Source organism: Bombus pyrosoma, linkage group LG2, assembly GCF_014825855.1.
Source record: "Bombus pyrosoma isolate SC7728 linkage group LG2, ASM1482585v1, whole genome shotgun sequence".
Classification (NCBI taxonomy): Eukaryota; Metazoa; Arthropoda; class Insecta; order Hymenoptera; family Apidae; genus Bombus; species Bombus pyrosoma.
In genome coordinates this window covers 8,809,275-8,832,318 of record NC_057771.1, presented here as the reverse complement: position 1 = coordinate 8,832,318, position 23,044 = coordinate 8,809,275, and the positions used below count along the sequence as shown (strand labels likewise).

At 41.9% G+C, this 23,044-nt stretch overlaps 1 protein-coding gene across 10 annotated transcripts in view; it reads left to right on the top strand.

Moving 5' to 3' along the window:
* The window catches only part of LOC122572657 (dipeptidase 1), a 76,895-nt gene extending 59,198 nt beyond the window's left edge, over positions 1-17,697 (top strand). For 9 of the 10 annotated variants that reach the window (XM_043737978.1, XM_043737960.1, XM_043737923.1 and 6 more), the window contains 3 exons: positions 3,790-3,865; positions 11,573-11,708; positions 15,911-17,697. In XM_043737978.1, the coding sequence (XP_043593913.1) occupies positions 3,790-3,865; positions 11,573-11,708; positions 15,911-16,027 (329 nt within the window). In that variant the 3' untranslated portion in view covers positions 16,028-17,697. The other variant, XM_043737985.1, reaches the window with a different exon arrangement.
* Positions 17,698-23,044: the final 5,347 nt, after the last annotated feature.

Genomic DNA, 23,044 nt, shown 5'->3' with positions numbered 1-23,044 from the left:
TGGAAAAAGGAAACAGTAACTCAGACCATGTACGAGGATTAAGAAACTCATGATATCGTTCAGCACCATATAGCGTTAATTCAGAATTCTTTTTTCCTTATACTCTACATGTACGTATAAAAAAGTAATCGATTCGACGTCCAATTGATCGTAATTAAATTCCTAAATGACTTTTGAAATTCACAATGCTTCTATAAGACATATAAGTCTCTGGGCGTGTCTATATCAATTGATGTCACACAGATCGATATTTTAATTTACAACCTTAGTGCACCTCTGCTACCAAGTATATGCCAATAAAAATACAAGTATGAAATACTTTAAAACTACATATTCTTAATCCACGACACTTACTCCATATAGAAGAGTCGATTTCACAAGTACACGTACGTACGTACGTACTCAAACGATACTCGAATTCATAATATTCTACGGCGGTAGGTGCGAGAGAAACTGAAAAACAAACGGTACGATTGAAAATCTGAAAATATGTAAACAAATTGAATTGTTTCGCGCGAGCCGTCAATTACTTTTCTGGAAAATATCTCCGGAATCTGTTCGATCGAAACCGGTCAATTTTCAAATATGTCCCGTAACTGGCCAATTTTCAAATATGTCGCCTATCACAAAGGGATATAGACGATCGAATTTGTACAGGTTGATACTATCGAACACGGTCGCAGTCGACGAGAGCAACGTCGAAGCATATTGCCGTACGAGTTTCGGGTAGCCGACGCAAACGGCCGACGCTTTGAATAAACTTCGCCTTTATACGTAGAAATGAAATATACCAGGGCGAGAGCGAATTTATGCAGCAGCCTGTTCCACCTCGACATAGTTACGAGCGCGCCACGAAAAAAAAATCTTCATCGAACGCGACCGTGCCGAGTAGGCAACGGGCAATTGCACTTTCATATCTGCGAACCCTTTGTGATTCATGAGACACGCGAACGTGGGAAACTTTAGAATTTCAACGCGAACAGCGTGGAACTTGGCATTTCCTTGGCTCCTCACCCTCTATTCCCCGTGTGGCCCAAACGATACAGTTTTCCGCACTCATCGTATTTCCATTGCTAACGCTAAGACGTACGCACGAGGCAGAATGGAACGCGTCCCATTCCTTTAAACGATGTTGCAATTCCGCGACCTTCCTGGGCAATTATCGCCACGTTCTCCACCTCGTTATTATGTTAAACGAATCCACGGTGCTCGACCTCAGCCCACACCTCGACGTTTCTTCCGCTGCATAATTTCGTGTACTGTGCCACGCTCGATGAAAATTTCGAGATCGTCGCGCGATTCGAAATACGCGCACCGCGATGTCCCTTTCTTGCTTTGAGCTGCTTTGCTTTTATACGCGATTTCCCGCACGCCACAAAATGCCCAGTATTGCCAGTTTTACGCAGAGACCTGTTAACCTTCGCACTTCGGCATTGAGAATACAAATGCATTCAGCAGGAGGCGAATATCGGCGAGCCAACTCGATGCTGGTAAAAAGAGCTTAAAACGGAATAGCATCACGATTGCGGCGAGCTTTCCCTTCAGGAGTTACGAATTTCATTCGCTCGTTCTCGTCACAGATTTCTTTTTGTTCGTTCCACCGCCTGTGATTCGCCGAGGACATGGACAAAGGCATCGACGAGGATCGGACGATAAAAGGAATTCGTGACTTCGATGAGTTTCGATAGAATTTGAGGAAATGAGGAATGACGTTAACGAACAGGGGAACGGAATCGTCCAATCAAATTGCAACAATTTAAATAAAGATTATTGCGAGCTGTCGTGAATTTTAAAAGTGAAACTCAAAGTACAGATTCATGGAATAATCGTGTAGAAATGTTAATACTTGATTCTTTAAAACAGTCATAAAAATAAATGTATAGACACAAAATGATGCTCTGGTTATTTTAAACAGTATATTAATGTAACATTACCCTAAAACTTAGTCCCTTTTCTTTTACAATTGTTAACAACTGGACTACAGACGTGCGCAATTACGGAAAATTATAATACGTAAAAATGTAAATATGCGCATAGTATGCAAAAACATACAAAATATTCAGAATGAAGCACTCGTTAAATTATTTAGACTGTGAAACAAATCCTTGTTTAGCTTCCATTTCTCTAGTTGTATTCATAAAAAAAAATGAATTTACAGGTGCATATACTAAGAAAACGTGGGTATTCTTGGTGAAATTAACGTCGACTTTTGCTGATGAAAAATTATTACGCGCCTGTACTTATTCCATTTTCCTACTTTCGTTTCTAATTAAAGTTAGATAAAACAAATGCTACGGAAAAGAGATAAATGGCACGAAAATTCAATTCGTTTACGTTCTAAAGAACGCAAATTCCTTTTTCCTAGATAGCGTCATATAGTTATTTTCCAAATAATTTTTCCAAATGAATATTCCGAACGAGTACCAGAACGCTGAAAATAATTAGCCTGAATGATACATAAATTTTACCAAGTTCGGTGCACGATAATTTCGTTACACTTATACTTTCCCGTCTCCATGTAGCTTTTATTTCGTCAACGATCTACCCTGTCGCGTGAAAATTCATACGTGTTCAAATAACAGATTCACGGAAGCGAATCGATAACGATATCTATAAGGGTCATACAGTCGAACAACGATTCATTTCCGTACGATGTATCGGTTCACGTAGAAACAGCGAGAAAATTATGCTTCGAAACGGGAAGCACCGCGTTGAACAGACTCGCAGCAATAATTTGGCTAGTTGGCGCGGTTGCACGCCGGATCGTGCTGGCCCATTGACAACATTACTCTCATGATTGATTTCTCGTTGCGCGCTGCTCGCAGCACGCTACACTACAGCGCAACAATTACGGCCACTTAATAATAACACGCCGGTGATCGCCCACGCGTTCCTCGAATAATGCGTTGCCCGTCAAGTACACCCCGAAGCTACGTTTAACTCCAAGTGTAACTGACGTTTGCACTTAGAACGCGAGCAAGACAGCTCGCGCCGATGTTTGCTCGACCAATCTTCTCAGGATTACGAATGGATTCGGAGAATGTGAGCATCGAGGTTAAGTTCGCCGAAAATAGAAATACGAGAAGCTATTTTGGGGTACAATACGCGTTGGTTTACTATCAGAGGCATATAACGATTGATAATATTTTAGTTTATGGTCGTAACATATGTTGCCCCACATCGATGCAGGAGAAACCCTAGGGCAACGAAGATTCGCGGTATTAGGCTGAAGAGAAGAAATCAAATCTTATTGTTCATCCTTCCTTGTATAATTAAATCGAATATTTCTTGCAATATCAAGCCACGATGCAGTATCACTCTGTTTATACAAGCGAAATTTTAATTAATGCCCGATTAAATGCATTGCTATCGGTTCGATTCGCTCAATTAAACGTAAGCTTCTGTTACATGTACAAACGAAACCTCGTAGATAGTGGAGAGGATCAGTGGATTTCTATTATACGAACTGCAATTATTAATAAATTATATTTTATTAATCCTTATCGATATAGGTTTCTCGACAAATCCGTATAAACAAAATCGTGCTTCATTCGAGGCGTAAATCGGTCGTATCGATTAAATTTCTAATTAGCGTTAACCGGTTTTAGGGAAAACGACCGTGCTCTTCCAAGAGAATATCTTGTAAAACGAATAAACGCAGAAAATGAAATAACGCAGATTGCAGTTTTCCTCCTTGGATATCTCAATTAAATCAAACGTATTATACGTATGAACGAAACTATATAGTATTGGTTCAATAATATTACTCGTTATTTTCATCTGTTGCAGCTCACATTGATCACGTGCGAAAGGTGGCTGGTGTGGATCACGTAGGAATAGGCGCCGGCTACGATGGTATCAATCTGTAAGTCTCTCGTGTAATTTTTATTTACAGTTGAATTGCCATTACATTTTTGTTACTCATAAAAATACACTTAGACTGTAGTCGACTCTCGAGAGTCTCTCGTTTGCGATGAATCATGATAAGGTCACATGGAAAAATACGTGCAAGGAACGTGTGAGCTTTAACGAACACACAGCAAATTAGGGTCGGGGGAAAAAACGAAAGGTGGTAATTTCTAGCCACGTTGTGCCGTTCTCCTTATACCGGTTGCGATTTACGAGATCCAACGTGTAGCTACCATAAAGCACGCGCTGTTCTTTTTTTTATGTCCGCACGAAGTGTTGACCACTGCCTCATAAAAGCGTAATACCAAGAGGGTAAAAGCCGTACAAGTCGTTTTCTGTATGCCAGTTCTTAAGCGTGCGCAGCGTCTTAGGGAGATTCTGTGTGTTTCGTTGGAAATAGTCTTAACGCGTCCAATGCTCCATGCATCGCGTGTGATGCACGACGTTTGGTTCAGCATTTGGTGCATCACGTGTGATCCGGAGAATATTTTTTTACGTTACATCCGTGTATTGCTGTTTTATGCACAGATACAATCGGTGCTGAATGAGAACTATATAAAACACGCGTCGAATAAAACTGATACAATAGAACAAAAGCGTGTTCGTTTGTTGTGAAAAGAATGCATTGAAATTAAGACAAATTATATTTAATGCGTCTTTTCCCAAGGCATTCTAAACTACGTATGGTTTCTTAGAAAGTTTCTTCCCTCGAACCTCCTAGAAAATTGTTGAACTACTTTCTCTCGAATGAAACTGTAGCGCTACGTATACGCTAATGTTATAAAGAGAATAGTGGAGAATGATAAAAAAAAAATATGAAGCGATCGATTATACCATAAAACGTATGAATGAAGACTAAAACGATTTAAACAGTGAACGTGTTGGTACTATTCTGCGAGAAATTGTTTCACGCAACCCCTGTTTCATTAAAACGAGCGCGAGCCAACGTGCGAGAGGATGGAAGAAGCGATGATATCGAACGATATGGATATTCGATATTCCATTGATCGTGCGGGACATTGACGCGTCAGTCAATTGTCGTCGCAGCTAATTTCTGCTTACCCGGTTTTAACTCGTGGCGACGTTAATTGTAACAGAAACAGCCGAGCGGCTAGGAATATTCCAGACGGACTAAAAGTAGATTCGCCGGGGATACGGCGCGGCGCTCTATTATCGCGTCGTCTCGTTTTGTTTGCGTTATAACTCGCCGGTAGGAGGTATTTAACAGAGTTTCATCGTCGCTGGAGAAACAAAGGCGCGAAAGGATCGGATGAAACGCGCGACTATCGGCTGACCCTGTTTGCGAGACTGTGACGCATTATACCTGCCCGAGGCTGGAATCAGAGAGCTCGCCATTAAGCTGCGCGAAAAAAAAACCAGAGAGGAAGAGAGAGAGAGAGAGAGAGAGAGAGAGAAAGGGAAAGGGAAAGACGTAACAAACGAAAAAGAGAAAGAAGCACAAAGCAGGGAAATGGGGCAGAAAGAAAGAGCAACGATGGCAGATGCTGAAAAGTTGTCAGGTTTCGCAAATCCGTTGCGAAAAACACGCGTGGGTGTGGAGTAGCGCAGCTGGAGGGGACTGAAAAACAACGCGAAGCAAGCGGAGCGTGATTTGCACGTCGAACTATAAAAAAAAAGACAGAGGGAAGAACAAAAAAATAACAAACGAGAAGAAAAAGGTATCGACGTGTCGTCGATCGAACCCGTTTAACCGCAACGTTTTCGTACTTTTGTCAGGGAGAACCGAACGCTTCTGGCATACGGATAACACGCTCGAGTTGTCTGCGAACGATCGAACGATTATTAATTGGACAACGAAATTCTTTTGTTCGTGTGTTTGAATTTAAGTTGGGCAATAACAAGATAATACGAAATATCTTGGTGTATCTACAGTATGGATAAATATCAATGAAATAATATAATTATAATTAACAAATGTTTGTCCAGTGAGCAATTAAGATTTAATTATATAATTTCGAAGTAGCGTTTATCTGGTGAAAAATCTTTGATAGCTGAACCATAAAATTGAACTCGCGTATGCGCTCCATTTGTCTAGGAAAGAGATAGAGGATAACGCTTTTCGCGGATTTCTGTTGGCGAGAGGAATCTCAAGAAGAACTTTGCGTTGAAATGAACGAAAATAATGTACGATTTCTCCTTTTCACGGCGGCGCAAAAAATCCTTAATATTACGCGCGCCAGCGACAATATTAAATTAAAAATTTCATCGGGCTACGTAACAAGAATTCGAGCAATTCGTAGCTACGATTATTCGTCGGATGAAGAACATAGGTTGAGAATAAAATTTGTTTCATTCGCGCAGCCCTGAGACAGCTAAATGTAATGAATTAATAATTGGAACGTATGTTTAATAGCGTGGAAAATACGAAATCGATTAAAACAATTAGTCCCTCGTGTCTCTATACTCCTTCATCGATTACAACGTTTAAAAGGAAAAAGGGTACTATTAAGTGAACCAGAAAATTGGACTATTGAATAATAATGAACTGTAGAAATTTAATGAAGTATCGAAAGTATTATATTTTGTTGAAAAGTTCTGATTCGTTAGTCTGTGGAATTGGAATAAATAACAAAAGAAGCCGTTCCCTTGGTACATTCGATAACCTTATCAAACATTCTTAACTAAGCTAACGAAATAACGGTCGATAGCCAGTTAAATAAACTCAAATATGTGCGACCAATTAATCGCGAGACTTTTGTCGATTGTTAGAAAAATAATACCAATGAAAAAATGATTGAGTATATTTTTGAAAAGCCCAAAGTTTATCACGGAATAAAGCCTGTATATAATTCAGGTTTTAATCGAATAATCGATACGTTAAAAGACACTGCCGTGTAGATCAAAACGCACGTATTTATTTATTCATTTGAACGAGAAAGAGCAGCTGAATCTGTAATAGATGGACGTGAAACGGAAATACGAAATTGACAGAATTCGATACTTCTCTGTTAATTACGCTAACAGGCAGGCTTTTAAAGAATGTTAAAATTCATATCACCGTAACGCTCAAACAGAGTTCCCACATGTCCTTGTTATTAATTGCGATATCTACACAAATATATATGTATACTCAATCATCCAGCGTATAACGTTCTATGAGAGATATTTATTAACACCGTAACAACACGATTAAAAAGTAATTACATGGCTGATGTTCAAACATATAATCTCGTTCGCCTCTTTTGAAGATTCTCGTGCTCTGTAGGGGAACGTAAAAAAAAAGAATAGATGTTCTATTTGAATTTCCCAAGTTTTACATTCAAACAGTTCCCTTTTTCCTTTTTATTACCATTCATAAATAACCGGACATTTTGGTCGATTTGTAACAACAAAATATAAATTTTACCAAAGCGTACCAAATTACCCTTTAGCGAACCCGATATAAATTTCAAACGCCTATTAAAAAGCGTGGCGATAATATATTTAACTGTTTATTATAATTTACTGCTTACGTAAAGTATTGCTTGCGTTAATACAAATATCAAAGGCAGTCACTTTCTATCAGTTTATCGTCTGGAAGAAACTCGTATACTTCAACGATATAATTAGCTACAATTGCGGACAGTTTATGGTTTCTAAGAATAAAAAAAAAAAATGGAAAAATTACGTCGGTTTCCGTGATTTTACGAACATTCCTGACGTGGATTTTTCGATACGAACCTCTTTGAAGATGATTTGCCATTCGCGTATAAAACGTTTTATTTCTGACGCCCGACTTTAATTTATCGACAATAAAAAAGAGCTTCGGTAATATTGATGGACGATCCCGTACTGTTCGGTGATAACAAATAACAGACTAGTTAGCGAATAATGAATGGTATAAAAGGGATTTGGTAATATTGATCGACGATTTGGTAGTTTGATGACAACAAACAACGGACGAGTTACAGAATAACGTCAAACTTCCATTTTGAAAACATGTTTTATAGCGTGCATCGAGATAACCGCGAATTTTTATTCGCTGACGAATTGATACCGATGAGAGATAAACAGCATGCGAGCAAATGGAATCCAGCATAATTGTGCTAAATCTGATAATTACCATCAATTATACTGTCCAATAATCCTGCAATCGGCGTAATTAGCATCGATATCGGGAAAGGAAAACGGAAAACAGGCGGGAGAAACGGGTCGGTGCCGAAAGTATTTTTCTTCTTTCGCGACCGCTCGTTTTGGCGGGGTATCGATCTCTTCGACGTTTCTTCCATTGCAGCCGCTGCTTTTTCCTCTTTCCGCCTTTCATTCTCTCCTATAAATCACTGTCAGATCGGCTGGACGAAATGTATCTTCTGGGTCGAATAGGATTTTTGGTTTCGACGTCAGTCGTCGTCCATAGAACACGGAAGAATGAAAAAAGATGGCCGTGATACAGTTCTGGCGTCCGCCGTGAACGCTGGCTTTGTCGAATTTCCTTCTTTTCGTAACGTTCCGCTTGCCTGTATTTTGCGTCATGATATCGGCTCGTCCCGTATCCCGGAAATCGTGCGAATCAGTTCCAATATCGCTTATAGCCGCCGTTTCCTCTTCTCCAACACGATCACAATCCTTTGTGGTGGAAAGGCGCGCAGAATTGGAAATTTCGCGAATCGTAGCGATACTCGCGTTCACGGTTGGTCGTCGGTAGTGACTCAATTTTCTACGTGTAATATTTTATCGCAGTACTTTCCTTTCTTTATCGTCGTGGCCGATTGCCAATTACCAGCGGTGTGCGTAATTGTTATTCGTTGCTTGATTAGAAAAATGAAAAAAGAAACGGTAGAACAAGAAAGGAAGTATAAAAAAGAACGGAGAGAGGAGAACGAAAAGTAGGAACTGATAAAATGATAATGTTCTATCGCGGATCGAGCCGATGAAAAATTTCATATCGTAATCGAATACCTGTTCTACTGACGGCTAATATCGATAATACACGTGCGCCAGAGGCATTGATAACGGTGGCTGATACCGGGCAACGAGGGAAACGTATTTCCCTGGGAAACGATCGCGCCACGTCCACGACGACGGCCCCGTGTGCTCGTTCACGGTCGTCTCGTAATGACGGACGCACTCGATTTGGAAATTTCCGAGATTGAAACAACGCTCGTGACCGCAGACAGTCGATGTCTGTACACAGTATACAGCTACATAACTGCCAGTTTCAGCCGCGATATGACGCGCTATGAATAAGTCTCTAACCGCTCTTGTTGTACCGACATTGTCAGCAGGTAGCTTTCAACGGTTCTGCAACGCTCGTTGTCGGCCGGTCCTTCTCTGCCGCTCGTTATGACGCGCGTAATGAGAACGTCGAAATTCAGACTGATCCCTTTTAACGCTCTACTCGCTCGTCATTCCTCTAATTCGCCGTGAATATCTGCTGCGTGCGTCACGTCGCGTCGACGCTGTGCCATCGACCATATCGAAATTAGTTAGCCAGCCTTCTGTCACGTCTCCGCTATTTCGAACCACGCGCATCAATTTATTTATTTTCGGCTACCAACGTAGCCCGTAGGGACGGTCAACAAAGGCAATCGTCAATGTGTTCGATCGTAACGAGGATATCGACAGGGAAATATAAAAGAAGCGGTGGAAGACGTAACGCTGTTCCAATTCCGCTTCACAACGACCCAGATAACGCGGTTTAATTGCTAAGTTACCGTAGCGCTGTAATATTGCGAACGAAAAACGAGCCAACCGTCGCGTTTTAACGATTTCGTCGTTAAACATACATTTAATTAAAACGTAAAAAAAAAAAGAAGGCCACCACGTCACAAAACGTTTTTACGCCGAATTGAAAAGATAAAACGTATGAATAGCTCGGGCATGAAACCTGCAAAAAAATTGTGTGCACGTGGTAGAGGCTATTAAAATAGGGGAATCGATCGATTTCGGGAGATTCAAGAACTTACTTTTACCGACCTTAATTACGTAGTAATAATCGGAAACGGAAATACGTGTAATCGTTAATTTTTATTATCTGCCCGGCGGCTCATCTGCGCTCATCATCCCAAGTCGTTATAAAAAGAAACGAGTTAGGAGAGCTCGACCTCGTAGCACATTTTCACGTTCGGATCGCTAGGCGGACGAGGCTCCTAAAGAGCGAAATCGCCCCCTGACGTTTCTCGCTCTGCGCCAGCCAACGAGCCGCGCTATCATCCGGCCCTGGCTCTATAGTAATTAAAGTAATGAGGAATAAACCGCCCGAGGAGAATTGTAATTTGGAGGAGGGCAGCTCCTTCTCCCGACAAGCTCGTTACCGTTCTTCGGATTTCCGTCGTAACAGCTTTGTTTCGAATGAAAAACTAGCACCGGTGACGTTCGGAGTTTCTTCGCTTTTATCTTAACGTTATTAATGTTCCCGCGCCGCGTGTAATTGAATACGAGCGAAAAGTGTGTACAAGCGGAGCCAGAAATCGAATAACCTTACTGAAAAAAAGTATATGTGTGCGTGTGCAAGTGTGTGTATATATATATATATATGTTTATCTATATATATATATATATGTACACATACTTATTGCGGAAAATCGCAGAAAGAAGTTGCTAATTCTTTCGCAAGTGAATTTTTATACGCGTTAAGAGGCCTGCCCCGTACTCATGCATTATGAACAAAGGTTATCGCGAGTTTTCTCGGCGTGTACGCTCGCTCGCGCATTAAACGTGAAAAGGATTATTCGTCCAGGACCTGCGTAATAGATTAAACTTCCTCCTAAGAATTACGCGGCGGTAAAATTACTGTAGTAATATGGAGAACGTGAAGTATGCCGGCCTCTTATAAAAGTTTCAAGCAGTTTTCTAATTTAAACTCTCGCCGCGCTTACCTCGGTTCATTAAAACCCTATTTTATCGCGTGGAAATATTTATGTAAATAGTGATCTCCGGGCTTGTACGAACTTTCCGTCTACCGCCGATGAGGAAAAGCCTTTTATCGAATGTTGATTTAACGCGAGCCGTAAAAAGGAAAAGCCGATATTGAATTCCGTCACAAGAATGCAGTGTATTAATCGAGCGACGATTGAACGTCGACGAAGATATTAACATTAAAATTATCGACCGGTTTATATTGTACATCTAAGCATGATTATGGTTAAAATATATAGCGTATGGTACAATATACATCGTCGTTTATTTGCACTTTGTGTGCGAACAAGTGGATGCATAGTTTTGAATATACAAATTCACGATTCAATCTCTGCTGTCTCAACTAACGATGGAAAATAAATTCTTATAACGTATGCAATCGTTTCTCCATTTTATATTCAGAATAAATTTCATGAGCCGAAGAAGGAACAATTGAACGCAATATAGAAATAACATAGGCAAAACGCACACGCGTGTCCGATTTTAATTCTCCAGCCATCAATTTCTATTATTTAAAACCGATAGAAACAGTTAAAGGGATTAGTTGTCAGAACTACTCGATTATCCGAATTATCTTCTTCCATAATCTACTCGAACAAACGAGATCCTATTGTATAAAGTAACTCGATATCTACATATGTATAACGATAATTTCATCGCAATAGAAGTTAATATTAATTTTGCCATAACTTTTTACATATTTTCAACGTGAATTGTAGAAACAAGCGAACCTAAGTTTGGTAATTCTAGCGTTATCAATCGATGAAGATTTTCACGAAACTGCGTTATGATCTATCCTTTTCAGGACACCGGCAGGCTTGGAAGACGTTAGCAAGTATCCGGAGTTATTCGCAGAACTATTGGCGCGTGGATGGTTGGAAAAGGACATTCAGAAGTTAGCAGGCCTGAATCTCATTCGTGTGTTCAAAGCGGTAGAGAAGGTAAACGTTCTACGATAAAATCATCTTATATATACTCATAAGTATAAGCACGATACAACGATAATTGATTCAAATTTCGAAGAACTATACACTGACACATATATGAGATTCTTCGATCTAAACCTCATTGGAACCCTTTGACACGAAGCACCTATTGTGTTGGCAACTAAGTGATTGCGGATTTTGTCAATACCACCTAATGACAAAATCCGCGATCACTTAGTTGCCAACCCAATACATAAGCTAAAGTCCAATTCTGGAATTATTTTTAGTATGCGACCAAATACCTAAAGATTTTAATAATGCTCCAACGATCCGTCAGATTTATCTCGATTCTCTGTCAGTGTCCTAATACTTACGAACGAAGATACGTATCTTACTCCAGTCCGCCGAATACGCGCAGGAATCAGAAGTGAAAAATCAGTAGGACGATAGCCGACTGGTAGCCTGGTCTCTGGCGCGAAATAACCGTTGGTCCTGAACCAGGTTAGCCGAGTCGACCAATATCGGATTTAATAAAGCACACAAATCATGCATTCGCCGGTGCATCGTCGAGAGAGACGGCTGGACCGCGCGTACACTCACCGACGATTTTTGTTCTCTTGGAGTCCTGCCAATCCCAGAACCAGCTGGCTCGATTCTCCACCTACCAAAACCACCATCCCTCTTCTATGATTTGCACCGATTTACCGTGTGCACGCATACGTGTACGTATCGCGTACACCGGAGAGATCGTATGTTCTTTACCTGCGTTTTCTAACACGCTACCCTGCCACGCGATAACGTTCATCCGAGTTTCAAAGATAAAGAAAGGATCGACGGAGGAAAGTAAGGCGGAAAACCGACAAATTTGCGGTCAGGGATATTTGCAGAGAAATTTAGAAATACCATGACCGAGAGGCAATGACGATCTCTCCGAAGCTTATTTAGGAATTTCGATCGTGAAAGCTGTCAAATTTGTCACATGTACCAACGGAATTTATTTCTGTTCCATAATTCAGTGATATTCTCGGTATTTGTACATTTCCAGTTGAAACTTGTACGCAGGTACGCACCACTTCCTTAATTGTATTTATAAAAATATGAATCTACATAAACATCGAGACTCTATCTATCATTTGTAATTTATAATATCGAGTAACGAGTCACATGCAGTTTTGTACGCGCGACAAGCAAACGAGTAGAAGATAAATAATTCGTATAACGTCCCGACGTGACAGGTAAAATCGCTTTTCCATGGCGTATCTCTGCCGTTCTTTTGACGTCGTATCGCGTTCTCTACGTTTCGCTACTGCATCGTAGAGTGCTCGCATAACGGAAAAGCCCAAAGTAAACTAATTCGCTGTATGAACAACGTGTACCGTAGTATGTTTTAACAGAACATTAGTGGAATTACACAAAAGCGTGTAATGCGGGAAATTACGCGTACAAATAGTGTCGGTTATTTGACAACCCTCGACGTGGCCGTCACTGAAATTATAACGATAATTTAATCGCGATCCTCTCACCGTCCACACAACGAAACACTGGCCAAAGCGGATTTCGTTAATACGCAAAAGTAACGTGGAACACGGTGGTGGAGTCAGGGCGATACGTTGAAAACTGACAAACGATTTTACCTCGGCGAACGAAGCGAAACGAATCGCTTGCTTTTCGACGAGATTCATGAAGGGGAAAGATGAGAGTTTCCATCGATCCAATTAAACGTTTCGCTCGCGGAAATTTGTACTAGACTCCGGGAAAAGCAAATTATCCGCACAATGAAGCACGGTTTCCAGCAGAACGATCACTCGTGTTTCGTTAGAACACGGTTACCTACGAATGCAGCTCCTTGGACCTGACAGGTGACGTTAATTCATACATCGACGTACAAAACGAAACAAGCTCCGTCTGTAAGTACGTGTTCCTCTGAGCACCTACCTATATCTATCTCTCGCTGTGTTACCAAGCATGTCACAAACGACATTGGCTTGAACGATTTTAATTCTCTGCTCCTTGTTGCGAATAGATGTTTCTCCAGGTAGAATCCACCGGATTTCGGACTGTTCGTTACCGGAAGCGAGAATTGTCGTAATTGTTAAAACAATAGACGGGTCTACCGTACATCTGGGGACACGACCGACGCACGGAACACTGTCGGTGCAATTGAATCTCAACGTTGTTCCTCTGGGGCGAGCACGAAATTCCGGATTACATCGATCTTCTGTATCCGTCGTGCCTTAGAATTCTTAGAAAGACGAAGAAACGCAGCTGCAGACGTATCGTCTACGATATGAACACCGCGCGAAGAAGGTGGTCAGGAAATTGAGACTGGTCCTGAGACGCGATTGCTTTACGGGCGGCATTGTCTCTCGTTAATTGCATCCCGAGAATCGAGGTGTGAAACACAGTTGTTTCCCAAAACAAGAAGCTTCGAGAAATCGGCGAGATAACGTCCGAAGGAGAATTAAGAGCAAACTGGCTGGCAGCGACGCGACGTAACGAATTCTGACAGAGGACGATCAAATAAGAAGAAGTTAAGTGCGGTTGGATAATTACGAGAAAGCGTTCACGCCCCTTAATACATTTTCATGTAACCACCGGGCAACGTTTCTCCTTCTAAATCGATAAAATCGTCTAACACGTTAAAAATATACGACGTTTGGTGCGTTATCTCGCGCACGGCTTACGATCCCGACGATCGTAAGTCAGCGGACGACCGACGATACGTTTCAGCCTGTTCAGAAATATAATAAGAGAGCCTATTACCATCGGTCGAAGGTAAAGAAATACGAGGACGAGGCGCGTTTGATTAAAAACATTCTGAATTTATGAACGATAACTTCGACGAAACGGGTCCTGGCCCCTACCTACGAATCATCTCGACGTCCATTAACATTTTAATTTCCCCGACAATTCTACGGAGTGGTCCACGACGGTGAACGTTTCGTGGTCGTGCACCGACGAGGGAGAGAATTCAATTTAAAGATAAAACGTACGCGGACCATGAAAAAACGACCGTGTATTACGACCGAAGCGCGTTCGTAACGTGGACGAACGATGCTTTATCACGGTGCAGCGCAAGATACGAACCACGAGACCGACGACAAAACTAGATTTGATTAGGGCAGTTGAAATGGTCGAGTGTACGCTGGAAAGTCATTTTCTTTCCAACTTTTTGAATTCTCGACGAGCAACAGATATCGCTTCATTTTTTGTCCCGTTTATTCGAAATTTATTCGACCAAAATACTCGAGGGCAAATACAAAAGGCACAGAACGGTGGTTGGCACGAAATAAATGAGAATCTCGGTATTTTACAGCCTCCGTGACGTTACCGCTTGTAGTATCTTTATTTTTATCCTTTACGTTCTCGTAGATTCCGTTCACGGGCAGATCGGTTAAAGGATAATATCACGTTGACCTACAAAATGAAACAGCGATCGCATTGTTGGAAAGGGCCTCCTCTCGATGGAAACGCGCAGACCTTGTTCGAACGAACGATTGCCGTTAAACGATTAAAAGGCAAAAACACGAGGACGCTGAATAGAGAAAATAAATTTTTTAAAAAGAGAGGGAAAGGGACAAGGGGTGCAGGTGAAAAAAAAGTTGTGAACATCGGCAACGCGTTCGCTGAACGTTACCACGGCCGAAAGCTTCGGCTGGACTGTAATGGCCGTGGAAGGTTAATGGGCTTACCGAAAATTGATGGTGGCTGTACAGAGTCGCACGAAATACGTGCACCGCGAACTTTTTCCCTCGGCATCCTCGGCTTTCGGCTATACACCTTCTCCCGCATTCCCTTTTTCTCCTCGACCGACGATCGTGCCCCGACCGTGATTTTTCCTCAGAATATTTGCAACGCCATGCGCACCCTACGACGACCACGATTACATTTTCCTTCCCTGCTTTCCTTCTTTAACGTTCCCCTCCTTTCGGTTGCTCCGCCTTTCACCGACTCGAAGCACCGTGAAAATTGATTGACTGTTTCTCCGGGATCGACGGTATCGAGTTTACGGGAGCAGCAAAAAACTTCCATTTACTCGAGGAAATTTGCTTCCACGTTGCTTAAAACCGTGTAACATTTAATTTCTTACGTTATGCCGCTACATGGACAACAACGTAAAAGTCAATCGTTTCATCCTTCGTTCCTTTTTCTCTGTTCATTCAGTTCTCGCTGACGAAATCGAAATCGAAATGGAAACAGAGTGTCTCTGTTTGCAGGTTCGAGACGACATGGCCGCGGATGGCATCGAACCCTTGGAAGAGGAAATTCCGTACGAGGATATTATCGGTCGAGATTACTGCCGTTACAACATGAAACGACTGATGGGTCCTTAGCCACTGCGAATCAGCTACGAGGATGGTCGACGGTTGGAAAAAGGAAGAAAGGCAACAATAGCGTAAGCAGCGAAACAATCGTCGCAGCAGCAAAGAGGGAAACACTCTTTCGAAGTGTTCCAGCTCGTGAAACCTCGCGCCAGCTTACGACGACTCGAGCTCCTCGACTTTTCGCTCTTTTGATCTTTTTCCCCGTGCCATCCGCGACTCTCGGACGCGAACGTAAGTAAATAGGCAAACTCGATTTCCTTGGAAGATTCCCGAGTCGCGAGACACGAGTATTCGCAGACAATGTCGAGTGAAGCGACTGGTGAAAGGGTAGAAGAGCTCGATCGCGCGATTGTGTTTCGTCACGGTGGAACGACGTTTCTTCCTTTATAGCAGAACGAATGGCTTGTTGCGAGATAACGATGTACGCGTCTGTATAGAAGGACGAGCGTCTCTACGATTTTTGAAGACCAAGACACGTATTCTTGTGTGTCGAACGTTTAAAGATTTAGGATCAGCCATAATCGATGTGTTTAATTTGCACTCAACGATATTTTCGTCGATGCTGGAACCAAAACCGCGCGTTCTAGTCAATATAATAATTATATTATGTATAAATATGTACACATAACGATCGATCTCGCGAACGACTGACACCGATCGTCACACGACGGTGACTATTACTATTCGAGTGGATGACTGCTTCAATGTGTTCTATTGTGCGTGCGTGTACGTATGCGTGTACGAGAGAAAGAGAACTAACGATGTTTGTACATATGGTACCTGAAGTCGATGAACATATTGACCCTCCTATAGAGCAAACCGACCAGACGTAATTTCATCGAGGAAAGATTGAATCGTGACGAGATCAAAGACAAAAACGTGGAAATCAAGGAGAACGAATTAGATAAAATTTCGGTTAAGAAAGAATGGAGAACTTACGTTTCATCGAGTAGCGTTCGCCTCGGTTTGAAAGATTTTAATGGCCGGTTTGATCAGACTGTCACGGAGGGAACTAGATACGAAGTTATGCTCGAGGGAGCCTAAAAAAAAAAAAAAAGAAACGTTGAAAAAGTCAACGAGTGCGCTTCGTGGCGTACGCCACGAGAGAACTTTCCTACGATTTTGCACGATCGAAGTTGACGTCGACGTGCGCGTCGATGCGTTATCATCACAATTGACCTTTTTCGAACGCGTCTCAATTCATTGTAACCGACACATTAAGGCTCGTATATTCTAACTAACGCACCGAGTAAATATCCTTTCTTAACGATGTTTTTACACTAAACTTTTAATATAGCCAGATTTAAAAAAAAAAAAAAAACGAACGAGCATGGAGCAAAAAAGAAAGAAAGAAACGCGAAGAGCGATAAAAACAAGTCGAAGACGTACTATCAACTTCCCTCGTGCCACCGCAATCCATCTGATCGTTAATTTTATGTAAATCTGCGCGTCGTTTCAAACTTATGCCATTTATGTTCTGATCTAAAAAAGAAACGCAAGAAAAAGAAGAAAAAACAATCGTAAGACTTGTTTCGTATCGATCGATTTAACGATCATTCGTGTGCAAGTAGTCAAGATCAACGAAGCGCCAGCCTCGTGAGTATATCCTAACATTTCAAACGTTACCGATACCAGAAATAAATCGACGGCAAATCGAACTACGGTCGTTGTTTAACTGATCAAGCTCACCTGTTTTTCTTCACTCAGCAATACCATCGTCCTTTTTTCCCTCCTATGAAAATAAAATAAATTTTACTGCTACGATCGTTCTAATTCCGCCCGATCTTTATTTACGCATTCTGAAAAAATTACAAGTATCGGACAATATTGAAAATATTAAATTCGATACAGAAGACTGAAATGCATTGAAAGTATTAAAGAGACGATTGTTTTCACAACGCGTTAGGAAGGATTCGCACGAATTTTTGTCGGCACAAAGAGCGCTATTCCATTCCACGGAATATTATTTTCAACAATTTCAACAATCAAATTTATCGTACGTGAATATTCTGTTTCACCGTGTCTTCCATTTTATTCAACGCGATAGATATAAACATAAACGGAGATATGAACCTACAGGGAGATCCTGTAAGCTGAGAAACAGGTTCGATGCATACGTACGAGGCGAATACGTTTAAGTATTTCAATCATAGAATCAATTTTCTCGAGGACAAATCTTCGTATGTAAAAGTTGTATTCCATATTTTCAACTTATACGTTCGTATGGGATTATCCTTTTCTGCAGTTGTAGCAGCAGTTACGAGACTGTGTACGTATTACCAATTACAAGGCTCGTGGTAACAAGGGTAGCGGCGATAGAGCGAGACCGCGGCTGAAAGTCAATGCGATACAAGCAGATCGTTCAAGTAAACGTGCTGCTGTAAATCGAGTGCATCGATTCGCCAATTTACAAGTAACAAAGGGCAGCGCTCGTTGGTGATTCACACAGCGCGTAGAAGGCAATCAAGTGCAAAGCACACGTTGAAATCGTAAACGCGGCTTGGTTTATTGGCATTTCAGGATGGTACGTGCAGTAAATTCCGGCCGGAGCTTGATTAGATTGTCGTTCCGCAGATTTGATAATGGCTGATTACCTATCAATCGAATAAATCAATCGTTCTCCGCCGGGATACAAAATTTGACGCAGCGCGGTATCGTTGCGGAAGTCGTTGGATCGTAGTTTGTTTTCCACCGTTTGTTTGCGAGATCCTGTGTGTTTCCTTGTCTGCCTTGTATGCGTTATTATCTCATAACCGAAACGTCGGCATTCCCATATCTTTATACGGTTATTTCCCGTTGTATCCTGTTTTACGTCGTACAGTAAAAAAACGTGGCCTTAATTCGTCAACGTTTTGAGATAAAGGTGGAAAATACAGGAATAAAAAATGTCAGTCCGGGCCCGGTGTTCCACGAAGATAACGAGTTTTCCTCGTCCGATCGTCTAGAAGTATCCGATGGGAACTGTCGCGCGAAAGTTCGCAGAGAAAGAGAAGAACGAGAATCCGCGAAGGACGAGAAAGGTGCGAGGCTGAAAGAACATCGTCCTTTCAGTGATAATTAATTTTTCGCCATTGGTAAGTCCCTAACGAGCTCGTTAAAAAGTTTTGACACGCTTAAACCCGGATTCGGCCATGCAAAAACCACTTAAGCTTCCTCTCTCGACGGGATGGCAGTGAATGAACAATCGATTTCTTCGTCCAACCTTCCGTTGCAAACGAAACATCTCCCCTCTGTGCTCTATTGTTTCTCTCCCTCTTTCATACCTCTCTTACTATCATTTTCCCGTGGATTTTCTCTATTCTCCGACTCCGATCTTTGCCCGACAGTGTCGATTCTTTACAACGACTTTTGTAAGAAACAGGCGGAAGGAGAGTCATAGAAGCTTGAAACAACAGGAAGGAAAATATCTTGAATACGAAAGGAGATACAAAAAGACGGGGAGAAATATCGAGGAACGACAAGAACGTGGAAAGGCAAAGCCGAAGCCACTCTGTTGTATCGCTCTTGACTAAATATCCACGTTTATGGAAGAAAGTCGAATTATAAATTTGATCCTTTAATACTGCTCGCTGCGTATTATATGGAAACTAGGATTATATTTCTTGCGCGGTTTAACGTATTCCGCGAACGATACTTTTTCAGCTACGCTGTTCTATTCTCTGTTCAAGGATTTTTACTGCGATCGCGTAGAAACTCCGAACAAGCGTAGAACTGTGTATCGCTAAATCATAAAGAACGGGGGGAAATCACCCTGAAACGTTACGATCGCCCTACGAGTAACCACCAAGAAAAGTTAAAAAGTTCCCCGTCGAGGAAAGCTCGGTCGAAGGAAGAGGATTAACCAGGTCGGTCAGGTGTATCGAACAGAACGAAATGAAATATCGGTGGCCTGAATTTTGGCCCTCGAGCCAACAGGAAGATGAGGTATCAAGTGGAAGACGGTGTAATGACCACGGCTAGGAGGAAATGACGCTGAAGGGGTTACGGAGGCAAACGGGCAGAGAATTAACGGCACATTTGCTCAGAATTTGCTGCACCGGCGACCTTGCTCTCGGCTTATACGATCAAGAATCAAATATCGGTTGGTAGGTTGATCGTATCCCGCTTCAGGAAGGACGGCTTTACGATTCGGTCAATCGTAAAGCCTGATAGCTAACCCTATCTAGGTCCGGACAGTGGATCGACCGACCTCCATAGAAAATCATTTCCAGGTGCTACACCGCAAGACCCAGAGACATTTGACGGAATCTGTCCGTTCGTGAATATTATATCGCGACTGTGATTGAATCGATACAGAAACGGAGAAATTCGATTTGATGTGTCCGGTCAAATGGAAGTCGATTTACTTTGTTCCCCGGCTTTACTTTTGTCCAACCTTCGTTCTAGCACCGTACAGTCGTTTGAAAAATTTCCACGACTTTTTCTTTTATCTATACTTTTATATTCGATTCGCTTTAGCCTACAATCTGCCACTCGGCGCTACAGCTCTCGAATTTCTTGGATCTTCAAATCGCAACGTGGCTCGAATTATCGAACGCGTGCGTTCATTTCGCGTGGTCTTTGCATATCTGCTGCGTTTCCTGGGACATTCGAACGGGACATCGTTCAAAAATTTATTTGTACTCCTGACAGACCGGAACTTTCCGATGATAACGCGGCAAGATACGAAACGAGCAGGCGTATAAAATATGTATCGAGCTGGGACCTTCGACACTAAGATCCTCAACCTGCTGCTACCTCAAATTTACTTTGGATTTTGTTTGATCTACACCTCGGAGAAGCGCAGACTGAGCTTCCTTTTTGTAATTAACGTTATTTTTTGAATTGGATGAAAACTTACATACAGTGACACGCGAAGATATTTGAAATTGAATATAATTGAGCATAATCAGATAAATTTTAAGGTAAATTTGAATAAATGATATTTCTGACGTTGCTACTCGTCTTCTCTTTTAATATATGGAATTGATCCATTTGACTTCTAAAACTATAACGAGTGTTGGGATGCTTCCATGGAATGTGGAGGCTCGTTGCTACAACGAATAACTGATTTTAATTCAGTAGTTTAAACACCTTTGTGATTTCTGCGAGATATACGTTCGTATTAAATCTTTTGCAATTTTTACGTACATTTTCAGATCTGTTTCAAACTCTACAAATATACCCGTAGTCGAGTGAAATTTCGAAATGTATTATATAACACACATGGTATATTCACAAAAGGTTTCTCCAAATGTTCAGAAGCTGCTGCAGACCGGAACAACGGAATAACAAATTTCGAGCTGCTGCGAAAAAATATCCTTCGTTTTGCAAACGTCGACCGTAAAACGCGATGAGAGCAAAAATTGTATTTCAAAATACAGGACTGGCGCGACGGTTCGGAATTAACACGCCAAGTTTCAAGCAGCGTGTGCTCGCGTTGCTGTTGCGCGACGTTGAAGCGAACTAGCTCGCGCAGATCCGAGAAACAAAAGTGTCGGTCATTGAATAAATTACGAAGTAAATGAAACGCAAATCCGGTCACGCCGCTCGTAACGGTAACGGCATTAGCACACAGATTAAACGGAAGAACCTATCTGACCCCGTAATATAGCCCGCAATATCTGTCAAGATTGCAACGTAAACAGCCGTTGCAGCGTAAAGAATGGTTTTTATGAATTTCGAATCAGAAACGATACTCACCGGACTTCAATCTTCCGACACTCGGACAGGTGATACGTTTGCACATCGTTCTCGTGTGTTGCCGCGTTTTCCATATTTCCTTGCACACAGGTAGAATATGTGCGCGTGCGATATAATCGACGCTACCGCCCGTCGGAATCCCTGAAAATAGAATGTAAACTTTATGGGGAAACACGAGTGAAACGAAACGCGTTAGCCGTGAATAAGAGAGGATAAAAGAGGAAATAATGAAACGGCGCTTTACTCGCGACTCTTTAGCAGCGTTTCCAGGGCCACGGTTGCCACCGCTTAACGATATTAAACCGTCTTAATTCACTGGAAATAGGTAGAAATTTTTCCATCCAACCAAATGCGGCTGAAATTCAGAACGCGGACGAGTATACACTCGCGTGAGCGTGGTAAATCAGACCGGAGACTCGTGACCATTGTCTAGCATTATCGAATTACCATATACTTTTTCTTCCCACTTCCATATTCTCTCAACGACAACCCTTTATTTCCATCGTTTCTTTTTTTCTTCCCTTGCTCACCGCCGCCTCCCGTGTCGCGCCTTTTGAACTGGCTGCGTCCAGCGCGCGCGTCAGGTGGAAACGCGTTTTTTCGCGGAAACGAAATTGAATGGGCCATAGTTTACGACAGCGAGGAACTGTGCGTCGTTATACGATGCAGAAGACAGCGTGCACATGCGCCCCTGCTTTTACGATCATCGCAAGTGCGACTGACGGCCAGCTGCGGTAAAACTAGATTCATGAGAAACTCCGGAAACCTATTAAGAAACGTTTCGTCTTTTTTCAAAAGCATGTCATTTTACACGTTCGTATAATTACACACGTTTGTGCGCGCATTCTGACGTGTGTCCGCGTTTTTTACGACTGAACTTTATCTATACATGAAATACCGCGTTCCATACAGCGGAATGGATGTAAGCTGTTTAAATTAAACTGCTTTGCGGTAGGATAATTAGATTTAGGGGAAATTACGTGTGGGACGTTGTCCATTAAAGTTTCAGCGATTAAACGACGAAAAAGGAGCAGCAGAAAGTTACGAAGCGTAGTATTCATTTTTCCTGGCTCTTTTTCGCACCGTGATATTAAATACTCTGACCGATACCAGGATCTCCTTCGAAGGTGGCGTTTAAATAACACACGGCACACTGTTCAAAGACTGAAATAATATCATATTCTTAGTATACAGGTCAGCTGGTTTCTTTCAATTATTATTATCGGCGCTATTACCGTTTGACCCGACAGCCTGATTCCTACGAAAGGACTTCGATACTTACATTTTCCATATGCTCGTAAATATTTTACGTGGTCGGGCATACCGACACGTATAGTTCCTTTC